General features: G+C 43.4%; 1 protein-coding gene across 1 annotated transcript; it reads left to right on the forward strand.

Moving 5' to 3' along the window:
• Positions 1–11,846: 11,846 nt before the first annotated feature.
• Positions 11,847–14,478, forward strand: LOC146989072 (uncharacterized; the record flags this gene model as incomplete). The annotated part of the gene is made up of 3 exons (XM_085775289.1): positions 11,847–13,432; positions 13,715–13,800; positions 13,899–14,478. A coding segment is annotated over one exon (1,578 nt), but the record flags the coding sequence as incomplete, so codon positions are not given.
• Between the last annotated feature and the right edge of the window lie 656 nt (positions 14,479–15,134).

A 15,134-nucleotide genomic window follows, 5' to 3' on the forward strand; every position in this document is an offset into this window, starting at 1 on the left:
TTTTTCAAATGATTAAATGTGTTATTCTTGTTCCTATTCTTAAAAAATAGCATTAACAGCTCTGACATTAGATGAGTTTGTCTTTATCACAGCAGCCAGACATTAGGTTGTGTGACCATTTCTGCACTGTCATGGTCAGTCCTCCTGGTTTTGTTTGGACTTAATTTTCTAAATAAAGTTAACACTTGTGAGAAAACAAAAGAAAAATTCCAAGGCACTCTCTTAAAGTTAACACTTCCTTTATTTCCATGCTTCCATTACTTAATGAAGTGTTATATCTTTTTGAAAGATAAATAAAGAAACAATATCTGTTTGAAGTGTCAATCTGAGGTGTCCACCCTGTGTTCTTTAACAATGTAATAAATCTTTTAAAAATAAATTTCATTTAATTTTTAAGAGGAAGTATATGAGGTTGACATCTGCAATAAAACATTATGATAATTATAGCGATCACTGTAAACATCAGCAAAGGTCAGTCAGTATGTAGAAGTGTCCTTGTGCAAGACACTGAACCCACACTTGCCCTGTGTGAATGTGTGTGAATGATTGCTCTCAAAGCTTGTCTGCGAACAGTGCTGTATGAATGTGTGTGAAAGGGTGAATGCAACAAAAACAGTGTATTGAGAGTGAGGAGTTGTCGTCACAGCTCAGAGCCCCGCCCACCTTCTCCGCCATGATGGAAGGATTCCGGTGGCAAAAGCCTTACTAGTCTATGGGCAAAACAAAATCGTCTACTCCGTAATTTACTGTTTTACAATGCCTGGAAATCACTGCTATGTTAAAAACTGCTCCAGTGATTTACTTTCTCCTTATTCTTTCTTGTAATTTGTTGATCTGTTGGCGCAAAAAAGAGCTAGAATTTAGTCCATGGATGTATTATATTAACGATTTAGTCGCGTCTCTGTGCTGTTCTGATGACGTTGCCCCTGGCAACCGATAGCGTCTCCTTCCATCATGGCCGACCGGCTGACTAAAAGCTCAAACCCCGCCCAGATTAGACCAAATCGGCACGTGACTCCTCACTCTCAATAGCTTTGAGTGGTCCAAGTGACTAGAAAAGCGCTAAATAAGTGCTCATCCATTTACCATTTACCACTGTTTCTCAAGTATGTAGGCTACTCAGACTACTCAGGCCTGTCTGAAAATATGTTTAGACTGACATTAATTCACAACTGTCATCCAGTATATTGTGTATCACATACTGCTATACTTTTGTTGGAATATTTTTTTAAGATTTACACGAAAATCAATGATTAAACTGTGAGGGAAGTTCCTTGTAGCTGCATCAAACCCATGTTTTTTAAACCCACCCCTTTTCCGACAATTCCTTTAATAGGGTATTTCTTCCCCCAAAGATTTTGTACTGGTTGGGTTTAAGCAATGATGAAAGGAGTTGGTTAAGTTTAGTAAAAAGACCAGGTAGAGGCAGGCCAGATAGATAGAGAGAGTCCAGACGTAGAGAGTTCAGATAAGTAGGAGGCAGTCACCTGTTGAGTAACGCACATTTCCTTATACACGAATTTGGCGAGCAATTTGTGTAGCATGCCGCCATCTTGCGGCGGCGCCATTGCTGCGGTGACATGCGTCAGTCATGGTAAACTTATTCTCTATGACAGCATCATAAATACCTGGATTGGTGATGTTTAGTGTTCCCCAGTAACTGCAAGGTATGTTAAATTAATACCGATAATAATTTAGGAATTAATCATTTGTTTGAGCAATTAGCAGGAAAGATTAGAGTACCAGGGAGATGAGAGACTGTATCATACACAACATAGCATACCAGTACGTTATGCGTGCTGACGTTAGCAAGCCAGCAGTGTGATATTTAATCATGTGGACAGGCTACTGTAATGGTGGGTTATAGCCAGGAGGTGGCGCACTAGTTAGGAGGTCATAACCTGTAAAGAGAAGCGAAGAAGAATAAAAGTTATCTTGCAGCATCCTGATCGTTGTGTCCTTGAATACAGAGTATAGAGGAACAATACATGGTGTCAGTAGTCGAGAATCCACGACAGACAGAGTCTAGTGGCACAGACAACTAGTCGGAGCTGCTTATACCGGTGAGGAGAGTGAGGACGAGTGACCTGTGGAGAAGAGGAATGAGCGAGTCGGCGAAGGCTAACGGGCTAGCGGCAAGCTAAAAACATTCAACATGGACCACATATTCACCATCACACCACCGGGACCGTTCGACTTCGAGCCGAGTTCGTGGCCAGCATGGATAAAAAGGTTTGAACGCTTCCGACTCGCGTCTGGATTAAAAGACAAAGACGGAGCGTACCAGGTGAACTCTCTCATCTACACAATGGGGGATAGGGCTGATGACATCCTCTCGTCACTGCGGTTGGCAGAAGATAAACAAAATAACTATGATGAAGTGAAACAGGCTTTTGATCAACACTTCGTGGGAGTGCACAACGTAATTTTTGAACGAGCCAAGTTTAATAAAAGATGCCAGGAAGTCGGCGAATCTGCAGAGAATTTCATCACCTCAGTACACAAGTTAGCCGAACATTGCAACTATGGCGTCCTACGTGAGGAGATGATCCGAGATAGGATTGTGGTCGGCATACGTGATGCGAAACTGTCTGAAAGACTACAGCTCAATCCAAATCTGGATTTAGCTACAGCCATACTTCAAGTGAGGCAGCATGAGGAGGTGAAAAAGCAACAAGCCGTCCTGCGGTCAGCCAGTACACCGGGGAACTTGGATGCAGTGTCCCACAACAATAAGAGACCAGCTTATAGGAAGAAGTCTACTCAACGTGTAAGTCACTTTCAATCACAGTCTACATCAACCAAGTCAAAACAGTGTGGGAAGTGTGGCAAAACCCCAAAACATCCATGGACTGAATGCCCAGCAAAAGATGTTGAATGTAGAAAATGTCAAAAGAAAGGACACTTTGCGGCTGTATGCAGATCAGCTCAAAAATTAGAATCAATTGAAGAGGATGAGGCGGCAGCTTACCTGGGAGCAGTTCACCATCCACAGTCGTCTACATGGACTGAAATACTTACCATAAATGGTGGTCAGCTGCGTTTTAAAGTGGACACTGGTGCGTCAGTGACTGCTATTCCAGAATCAGTGTACACAATGGACAGGTATGGCAGTCACACAGCTACACGCAGGCCACTGCTGGGCCCGGCCAACCAACCGCTGGATGTTAAAGGGCAAGTGCATGCTGTCATTCAGAGAGGGGATAGAAAGATTGAGGAGGAGGTGTTCATCGTGAAGGACCTGACCACACCTTTATTAGGGCTCCCTGCCATTCGCAGACTGCATATGATCCCCCAGCTTCACAGCATAGACGACACAGAGGCACTATTCCGTTCAACCTACCCAGATGTTTTTAAAGGGCTAGGTAAACTAAAAGGGGAATATAAAATTAAACTGAAAGAAGATGCAGCCCCCTACGCCCTCTCTGCCCCCAGACGAGTAGCTATTCCCCTTCGCACCAAAGTAAAAGAGGAATTAGACCGCATGGAGAAGATGGGGGTCATAGCCCGTGTCGAGGAACCAACAGAATGGTGCGCAGGCATGGTCCCTATTGTGAAACCGTCAGGGAAAATACGGATCTGCGTGGACTTGACCCATCTGAACGAGAGCGTCATCAGAGAGAGACACATCTTACCGGCGGTGGATGAAACACTAGCCAAGCTGGAAGGTGCCAGAGTTTTCACAAAGCTGGACGCTACATCAGGCTTCTGGCAGGTACCTCTCCATAAAGACTCGATGCTGTTGACCACGTTCATCACACCAGAGGGCAGATACTACTTCAAACGCCTACCCTTTGGTATATCATCAGCCCCCGAACATTTCCAAAAGAGGATTTCTCAGCTGATTGATGGCATTGATGGGGTCTTGTGTCATGCTGATGATGTCCTGGTCACAGGGAAGGACCGAGCAGAGCATGACGACAAGCTGCACAGAGTCCTGCAAAAATTCAGTGAGGCTGGGCTCACCCTGAACGAAAAATGCCAGTTTGCCCTGACAGAGGTCCGGTTCCTGGGCCATGTCATAAACTGCCAAGGCATTAGAGCAGACCCAGATAAAATAAAAGCGATCCTTGACATGCCTGAGCCGCAGGATGTGGCCGATGTTCGACGCTTCATGGGCATGGTGAACTTTGTGGGGAAATTCTCGCCACGCCTGCCCGACTTAACAAAGCCCATTCGTGACCTGTTGAAGACAGAGAACAGCTGGATATGGGGAGCACCTCAACAGAAAGCGTTCCTGGAAACAAAAAAAGAACTGGCGTCAGAGACAGTGTTAGCCCAGTACAGTCCAGAACATGAAACTATGGTTTCCGCTGATGCCTCTTCATATGGGCTGGGAGGTGTGTTGACACAAAAACAACAGGATGGTGAGTGGAAACCTGTTGTTTTCATTTCCAGAAGCCTGACTAAAGCCGAATCAAGATATGCACAAATAGAGAAGGAGGCTTTGGCCGTGACCTGGGCCTGCGAGCGCCTGAGAGGATACCTAAGTGGCCTGGACTTTACCATAAGAACTGATCACAAACCACTCATAACACTCCTGAAGTCCAGACCACTGGATGACCTCCCGCCGAGGATCATCAGATTCAGACTCCGGCTGCTCAGGTTCAGTTTCAATATTATCCATGTCCCAGGTAAAAACCTGATAACAGCTGATGCTCTGTCCAGAGCGCCGCTTCCAGCTACAGCCACAGAGGCCGAGCAAGACCTGGAAAAGGAGTGCAAAGCTTACCTGGACAGCATCGTAGAAAGCCTGCCAGTCACACCAACGAAGCTTGAACAGATTAAGACAGCACAAACCTCAGACAATGTATGCAAACGTCTCAGTCGTTACATTGCAAAAGGCTGGCCTGAACACAGACGAGATGTGCATGAGCTGCTGCTACCTTACTGGCCTGAAAGGTCAGTCCTGCATGATGGGGGAGGACTGCTTATGAAAGGTGAGAGGCTCATAATCCCTGACAGCATGAGACCCGACATCCTGCACAAACTACACCAAGGACATCAGGGTGTTAACAAATGTCTTGCCAGAGCAAGTGAGTCAGTCTGGTGGCCAGGCATCACATCTGCAGTGAAGCAAATGGTTGAAAGATGTGGAGTCTGCGCACGTGAAACCCAGGCACCGGTGGAACCTCTGCTCACAACAGATCTGCCAAGCAGGCCGTGGCAGAGGGTCGCGGCAGACCTTTTCCAGTGGCAGAATGGACACTACTTAGTCATAATAGACTATTTCTCACGCTACATCGAAGTGTGCAGCCTACAGGGAAACACCTCAGCAAAACAGACTATTACAAGGTTTAAAGCTGTATTTGCTAGGTTTGGTTGCCCAGAGGTGCTTGTCACAGATAACGGCCCACAATTCTCCTGTCACGAATTTGCACAGTTTGCCCGAGAGTACGACTTCACACATGTGACAAGCAGCCCCCGTTACCCACGCAGCAACGGGGAGGCGGAACGGGCCGTCAGAACAGTCAAGTCTCTATTAATGAAAGAAGGAGACTTCCACAAAGCCCTGTTGGCCTATAGGGCCACTCCACTGGCACATGGGAGCTCCCCAGCTCAACTTCTGATGGGGAGGAGAATTAGAACACCAGTCCCAGTGTCTCCAGAGCAACTTCAACCACAGTGGCCGGATCTGGAAAGATTCAAGGAAAAAGACACAGCATTAAAAGTGCAACAACAACAGACATTCAACCAGAGACACCGCACTCGAACCCTGCCACCTCTTCAGCCTGGTCAACAGGTGTGGATCAGACCCGCACGCACTACGGGGACAGTTGTGGGTCCTGCAACAACACCACGCTCCTACGAGGTGGAGACTCAAGATGGAGGACGGCTGCGACGCAACCGGTCCCACCTCAGGGAAGTACCAGTGCCCCCAACACCACAGGACAGGGTGATTCACGATGGAACAATAACTAGGTCAGGGAGACTGTCCAAGGCTCCTGATAGACTGGACTTATGAACATTTGACACACACACAGTTCACACCATGGGGCATAAGTGAAATGTTATAAGAGTGTTAAGAAAAGAAGGACAATTGAAAATGATATTGTCTGTTTAAAAGTAAAATGTTCTAGTGAAGGGTTACATTCTTACTTTGTCAGCTGAGATTAAAAGCTATAAAAGGGCTAGTTAGCTGTAAAATGTATTTTGTTAGTTCCTGTGATTATACTTTCATTGAAATGATTCTAGGAAAGTCATTAAGTGATGTTATGGATAATGGAATGAAATTCAGAAGTAGCTATACTGTTTAATGCACTTCATTTTCATAAAAGGTTCTGCTAAACAGATTAACTTTTATCTAAAAGGGGGAGATGTAATGGTGGGTTATAGCCAGGAGGTGGCGCACTAGTTAGGAGGTCATAACCTGTAAAGAGAAGCGAAGAAGAATAAAAGTTATCTTGCAGCATCCTGATCGTTGTGTCCTTGAATACAGAGTATAGAGGAACAATACAGCTACATGAACAAAAACAACAACAACTTGTGTTTCTTTGTTTTAGATATTCAAGAATATTTTATTGATCAGCTGGCCTCCGATGACCAGAAAAACGTCAATTACAGGCCGGTCTCTGATTTAATGTCGAAATTACCTGAGACGACCATCACATCATATTGAAGGGATCAGTGAGACATTCGCAGACCATCCACTGTCACCACGATGTGAAGGTAATGGTGAGAAGGGAGAGTAGCCAGTTTGTACAGCTCAGCTGTGACTGCATCACTTTATGTAACGTTACGGTCTAAACACGGACAGTCCTCCTGAAGTAAGGGGCTGCGTTTTGTTCCAAAGTTGTTGTATTCTGCTGATATTAGAACAGCCGAGGATGGCACATGTCCTCCCAGCCTTCCTGACATATTTACAGAAGAGAAAAGGTCCACTTCTTGCCCATATCTGCCTGACTGGGAGCTGTCACTGCAGTACTGGTGGCTGCTCGACTAATGGTTATTTCGCCAAATTCGTGTATTGAAAGCCTTGTTGGAAGGGTGGGAGTTGTGGGATGATGGCATGTCGGAATAGCGGTATGTCGGAATGGTGGTATGTTGGAATGGTTGGATGTCGGAATCACAGCATGTAACCCATACAAACCAGTGGAATATGGAGTTATTTTTGTCTCATTAATATCTGTAAACGCACAGAAGGTGAGCTACAAATGTTCCTTGGTTTGCACACGTGTTTTGCTATCCACAAAGGGTGATCTACAAATGTTCCTTGGTTTGCACACGTGTTTTGCTATCCACAAATACAAATTTCTAATTTGTAACTTGTATTTTGGTTTTTACAAATATTTGTAAATATATTGTATATTTGTAAATGTATAATTTTCCATTTGTAAAAACAAAAAAGCCATTTGTAAAACCGAAAATTCTGTCTGTGAGTGTGTGTGTGTGTGACTCTGCATTTGTGGATCACCAATCACACACACGCATCTCTTTCCACAATGACGTATTTCTGAGACAATCCTGCCGAGATCTACACAGAATCCACAAACTCACTAGCCTGGCTCTCGCCAGACCCTTGTAGTTCCGCAAAGCTACGCCAGAGGCGCTACGCTCAGCTTCGCACAAGGGTCTGGACTCGAGGCCAATGCAAACTTCTTCCCCGGAGCAAAAAATAATGAACCAATCAGGATCGCCGGGCGGGACTTTCTGAGGTGTGACGTAGCGCTGAAGCGACTGTTTGAGTCAAACAACAATGGCGGCTCGCAGTGAGTGGCTGAAGTAGCACGTCAACAAGATAACGGACAAGTGGTTTATCCAATCACATACAAGATTTTTTTTACAAGGCCCCGCCTTCTGAAATGAATCGCCTATGGAGCAGTCCCAGACCCTTGTGCGGAGCTCAGCGTAGCTTTGCGGAACTACAAGGGTCTGGCGAGAGTCAGGCTACAAACTCACAGCTGCTGATTCACAAAGGGCCGCTCTCCTCACCAGGAGGGGCAGTGTTGGCGAGTAGCTGGATGAAAACTAACGAAGAAGACTGCTATTGGTTTATCTCGAGAAATTATTGTAATTCCCACTGTTAATGCGTCACTTTATTAAGTTTTAATGTTTTTTCATGCGATAAAGTAACTGTTAAGACCCCCAATATGCGGTTAGTTTATCCAAATGACGCCTCTTTGGAAGTTTGCTCCGCCGTTCGCGGAGCAGTGAAGCTCCATCTGTGGAGCAGCTAAGCTAACTAGGCTACCACCGGACGAGCGGTCTATCACAGAGGCTACCGCCGGGCTGCTGTGGTGGTCGGCCGGCTAACCTCCGCTGTCATCCAGGTCTCCCCCGGCTCGTTTTTTCCCCCAGAATGATGAAGCTGGTTAGCCAGCCCACCGCAGCAGCCCGGCTGCTGTTTAGATCTGATTAGATGTTTAGATGTTAGACTGTTTAGATCCCCAATATGTGGTTATTTTTATACAAATGATGCCTGTTTGGAAGCTTGCTCCGCCGTTAGCCTAGTTAGCTGCTAACTAGGCTACCACCGGGCGAGCGGTCTTACAAACAGCGGAGGTTAGCCGAAGAGGCGTCATTTGGATAAACTAACCGCATATTGGGGGTCTTAACAGTTACTTTATCGCATGAAAAAACATTAAAACTTAATAAAGTGACGCATTAACAGTGGGAATTACAATAATTTCTCGAGATAAACCAATAGCAGTCTTCTTCGTTAGTTTTCATCCAGCTACTAATTTGTATTTGTGGATAGCAAAACACGTGTGCAAACCAAGGAACATTTGTAGATCACCCTTTGTGGATAGCAAAACACGTGTGCAAACCAAGGAACATTTGTAGATCACCTTCTGTGCGTTTACAGATATTAATGAGACAAAAATAACTCCATATTAAACACTTATTAACACTTTATAAATGTTCTGACGAACCACCGACAACTATACTAAATAACAGGGCATTATCGATTAGCTAATTTTTAAGAGTTTATTTATATATTGTTCCATTTTAATATGCTTACAAATTATGTATATAATTATGTAAGTATTTAACAGTGTTTAAAGCATCACTTGTCTTCATGTTGTGTGTTTTTTACAGTAATGATGGAGAAGTTTATATGCACAGTAATTCATTGTGTTTGTCTCCTCACTGTGGTGGAAGAGTGTATCACTCTCAGTTTTTATATGCTGCACCCTTCACACTGCCTCCACACACACTGACTGTGAATCAATCGTATAACGAATCACAGTGAGCACAGTTGTGTACTTAGACATTTTATCATTACTGTGAATCACTGTTTCAAACACAGAGCTGTAAAGTGAAACAAGGAAATGCATGGCCTTCCCTGCTATTTAAACCAAGAGAATTTTTGTTTTTTAGTAAACAAATGAATAATTATAAGTGGTTAGAGAAAGGACAAACAGACTGAAAACAGTATTTCATCTTTCTTTTTCTTTTTATTGTTGTTGGCAATACTGGTAAATCATGACGCCTATCAAATCTAAACATACTAAAATGAAGATTAAATCTAATCAACTAACTACCTACTATTACAAATGTTATTCCATAATGTATTTAATTTTAAAATCCCAACCAGTGACATGCAGGCAACCGTAATTGTAAACCTAATCTGGATTTACTAAAATATCTGCAAAATGAAAATAAAAACATACACATACACACCTCTAGATATGTGGAAGAGAACCTTTGTTGCTGGGTGACCGGTTATTGACACAAGAGAAATTAGGACAGCATGACAAGGAAAAAAGTGACTGTGATTATTACAGAGGCAAAATAAGTGTAGATGTAAATTTTAATGGCAGTTTTCTCATTTAATATGTCAGAAGTTGACACTGTGGTTGAGCAATGGCTCTGCATGTAGAAACATTACAAATGCCCAAAATCGAAAGGCTTCATTCTCGGGGAAAAATTAATACTTTTTTATTGACACTTTTATTGAAAGGTCAAGGGGCTGCAAAATACTAATAATAATCAACAGGGGACAATTAATATCCTACGCAATTTTCATGTCAGTCTTGTGAAAACTTACTATTTTGTGAAAAATATATATTTTTTCCCCTTATTGGACAACTGCCCATTAATCCCTCACTGACATTGTTCTCATGCTACAATAGCACCTCTCCAGTGGACACACTCTCTGTCGCCTGTCCAGCTATGCCAGGTAGATTCCTTTGGGGGAGACCGACCACGTCTTTGACAACCAGACCCGTCCTCTGTGGAGTCAGTCTTCTCCACTCAAGTTAAACAGGACTGTCATCGTAATGGTCTAAGGCCGCTGTGGAATTTTTCAGCAGTATGATGTTGTTATCATTTTGTTTGTACTAACCAATATTTTGTAAACCTGTGCCTGTGACTAGCTGGTTTTTCAGGTTATATGAAAGTAGCCCCTATCATGAATACCTTATGCTCACTCCTTCTGTGACTGAGGGAGGAGTGACAAAAGTAAGTACAACATGCAGCCATAAAACAAGAGCCTGTTTGTACCTGAAGGAGTGAGGAGCAACACACAGAACTCATCATGGAGAGAAAAATTCTTGTTTGGATATTCTTGTTTGGATTTTTACATGCGTCGTCTGGGCAAAGTAAATATTAATTTACCAAGTTAATGCTTTGGTTTGTATTGTATGATACTGTATATAGTTTGTATGAGTGTAGGCAAAATAAGAGTGCTAGCCAGGTGGACTTCTAGGGCAAATTATTTTCAAACCTTGACAATACATAGGTTGTGTTTGTGGTTACCTACTATTACTTTTTTTGTTATTTGTTTTTTTCATTCAAAAACTGTTAATTGTTGACCAATCAGAAAAGACTAATAATATCTAATAATTTTCGCTGTTTAAATTCCTCTCAGCAAGATTAGACTTTACTACGATTACACTGTTAGAGTCACTGATTTGTTAGACATTTGATGCTTGAATGGCTTTCTGTCAATGACAATGGAGAAGCAAGAGCACAAACAGAAATGCTGGCTGACAGACAGCATCAGGCGCCGCTCTCTCACCTTGAACTAAAGAGGTTATGATTGTACGTAGCAGCAGGCTGGCTTAAAAGATTTTTTTGAGACTTTAGAAATTATATATCTGCTGATCTGATTCTAAGATTGGTCAATCATTCATTCCATCTTGAAGGTGCATGTGATAAAAGATTGTATATAAAACAGTGAAACAGTCGTAGTTCAATGTGCTGTGCCAGTAGCCAGGCTCAGGTAAAGATGGGTAGGTCAGATAAGGCTCAAGTTCATGTGATTGCCTCTGAAATGTTACAAATGCACTTTCAGCAACAACTGCTGTGCCATCAACAACCACAGCAGCAATAACCACAACCGGTGTCTCGACGACAACTGGTGCCCCAACGACAACTACTGGCACAACAACAACTGGTGCCCCAACGACAACTACTGGCTTGACGACAACTGGTGCCTCAACGACAACTACTGGCTCGACTACAACTGGTGCCCCAACGACAACTACTGGCTTGACGACAACTGGTGCCTCAACGACCACTACTGGCACAACGACAGCTGGTGCCCCAACGACAACTACTGGCTCGACGACAACTGGTGCCCCAACGACAACTGGTGCCTCAACGACAACTACTGGCACAACGACAACTGGTGCCTCAACGACAACTACTGGCACAACGACAACTGGTGCCTCAACGACAACTACTGGCACGACGACAACTGGTGCCTCAACGAGCACAATTGGCTCAACGACAACTGGTGCCTCAACAACAACTACTGGCTCGACTACAACTGGTGCCCCAACGACAACTACTGGCTCGACTACAACTGGTGCCCCAACAACAACTACTGGCACAACAACAACTGGTGCCTCAACGACAACTACTGGCTTGACGACAACTGGTGCCTCAACGAGCACAATTGGCTCAACTACAACTGGTGGCTCAACTGCAACTATTGGCTCAACCACAACTCCAACTACAATGATAACTACAGCTACAACTACAGCTTCACCTACAACTACAACTCCAGCTACAAGTACAACTCCAGCTACAAGTACAACTCCAGCTCCAACTACAACAACTCCAGCTCCAACTACAACAACTCCAGCTCCAACTACAACTTCAGCTCCAACTACAACAACTGCAGCTCCAACTACAACTTCAGCTGCAACTACAACAACTCCAGCTCCAACAACAACAACTCCAGCTCCAACTACAACTTCAGCTCCAACTACAACAACTTTAGTTGCAACTACAACAACTCCAGCTCCAACTACAACTTCAGCTCCAACTACAACAACTGCAGCTCCAACTACAACAACTGCAGCTCCAACTACAACAACTCCAGCTCCGACTACAACAACTCCAGCTCCAACTACAACTTTAGTTGCAACTACAACTGCAGCTCCAACTACAACAACTGCAGCTCCAACTACAACTTTAGCTCCAACTACAATAACTCCAGCTCCAACTACAACAACAACTCCAGCTCCAACAACAACAACTGCAGCTCCAACTACAACTTCAGCTCCAACAACAACAACAACTGCAGCTCCAACTACAACTTTAGTTGCAACTACAACTCCAGCTCCAACTACAACAACTGCAGCTCAAACTACAACAACTGCAGCTCAAACTACAACTGCAGCTCCAACTACAACTGCAGCTCCAACTACAACAACTGCAGCTCCAACTACAACTTCAGTTGCAACTACAACAACAACAACTCCAGCTCCAACTACAACAACTGCAGCTCCGACTACAACAACTGCAGCTCCAACTACAACTTCAGTTGCAACTACAACAACTGCAGCTCCAACTACAACAACTCCAGCTCCAACTACAACAACTCCAGCTCCAACAACAACAACTTCAGCTCCGACTACAACAACTGCAGCTCCGACTACAACAACTTCAGCTCCGACTACAACAACTCCTGCTCCAACTACAACAACTCCTGCTCCAACAACAACAACTCCAGCTCCAACTACAACAACTGCAGCTCCAACTACAACAACTGCAGTTCCAACTACAACTACAACTCCAGCTCCAACTACAACAACTGCAGCTCCAACTACAACTACAACTGCAGCTCCAACTACAACAACTGCAGCTCCAACTACAACTCCTGCTCCAACTACAACTACAGCTCCAACTACAACAACTCCTGCTCCAACTACAACAACTCCAGCTCCAACTACAACAACTCCTGCTCCAACTACAACAACTCCTGCTCCAACTACAACAACTCCAGCTCCAACTACAACTCCTCCTGCTCCAACTACAACTACAGCTCCGACTACAACAACTGCAGCTCCAACTACAACAACTACAACTACAACTACAACTACAACTACAACACCTCCTGCTCCAACTACAACAACTGCAGCTCCAACTACAACAACTCCTGCTCCAACTACAATTACAACTTCAGCTCCAACTACAACTCCAACTACAACCCCCACTACAGTAACTTTTACAACAGCCACAACCACTGAAGATCCATGTAAGTAATTCCTATTGATTTGGGCTCCAAATAAACATAGCCTATATTATTCCAAGCATGCACTACTTGTTGGTGTTCAAATGCAAAGAGTAAGGTACATAAATATATCATGTAATACCATCTGTATTAATTTCTAAGTATTGTTAACATCTTTCAAAATTCTTAGGATCACTGTACTAAGCAAACTTAAACTAATGACAATGTCCTTGTATTATTCTTAAAATTAGTTGTGTAACCACAGTAAGTATTTCCACATGTTAAGTATTCTTATTCTATTTGCAGCCCTTTTGACACTGGCACATATACAGATAGCCCTATCCTCCCGTGGTGAGCTCAGCAATGCAACCATCATTGATTTTCTCGAACAGGTATGTAAAACATAAAAGATTATCGTCAGCACATACGCATCTAAACGTGAATGGCCTAGATTTCTAATGTTTATTCTCTGTGTTTTCTCTCCATGTAGTTTTTTAATGACAACCTCAACGGCACAGTCAGCAGAGTCAATGTGAGAAGCATACAAAGGGTCAGAGTTAACCCGTAGAAGATTCATGTGGACGGCAACAGTGTGAGGGAGCACATTGATTCATCCCAACCATTCCCATTCCCAAATGTCATGTGCAGAAATTTCCAAACCAACAGAAGTGCTTGGACTTGCACTTTATTGAAATGTAAAGAAAGTTTGTATTTTTGCCATTTTATATCAAATTAAATCTAAATTGTGTGCAACAACACTACTGACTGTATTTCCCTGGATGTGAATAGTGAAGGTGTATATTTGACTCAAGTGCCAAATTATTTGCACAGTACAATGGAAGGCTCAAACCAAGAAACCAAGAAATATGATCCAAAGAGTCAGTAATTGCCATGCTTTGTAATAAGAGAAGTGGCTCCCACGCTGACAAGCCTAGTAACCAGGAAACTCTGAAACTATACCTCTCACTCACTCCTCCCCTTAGTTATAAATACATCTGGAAAAGCCTCACATAAAACACTGGTAACAATAATCTTGGTGAGTGCCTTGGGTCAGATGAATGAGTATGAGTCAGAGTATTAGTGGCAAAATCTACAGTCAGTCTGGTTTGTCTTTTTTTTTTTTTTTAAAGTATATTTTTTGGCTTTTCATGCCTTTATTTGATAGGACAGTTGAGAGTGTGACAGGAAATGGGAGGCAGAGATGGGGGGAATGACATGCAGGATAGGGCCGTCCGACGCGGGACTCGAACCGGGGCCGCCTGCAGCGAGGACTATAGCCTCAACACATGGGGCGGGTGCTCTACCAACTGAGCTAAACTCCGCCCCGGTCTGGTTTGTCTTTTGCTTGGTTGTTGGACAGCAATGTGCTATAAAACAGCTTATTTTAACAACTGATTTGATTTTTTTTTAATTTAATTGATTGAATTAAAAAAAAAATTCCCAAATGATTAATTTTGTAACTCCTATTCTTTAAATTGTGTATTTACTGCTCTGATTACTTCATCTTTGTTACAGCAATCATTTTCACATTAGTTGTTGTATAGTCATTTCTGCACTGTCATGGTCAAGGCTTCAGTCTGGTTTGTTTGGACTTGACACTTGATTTGTGAGATAAGATAGCACATGCTTTACTTCCGTCCTTCCTTTACTAAATGAGATTTTTTTTTTTTGAAGAAATAAAGAGACATATATGTTTGAAGTGCCAATCTGAGGCGTCCCTCGTGTA

The sequence above is a fragment of the Trachurus japonicus genome, chromosome 4, assembly GCF_045865225.1.
Source record: "Trachurus japonicus isolate A0001 chromosome 4, Traja_1.0".
Taxonomy (NCBI): Eukaryota; Metazoa; Chordata; class Actinopteri; order Carangiformes; family Carangidae; genus Trachurus; species Trachurus japonicus.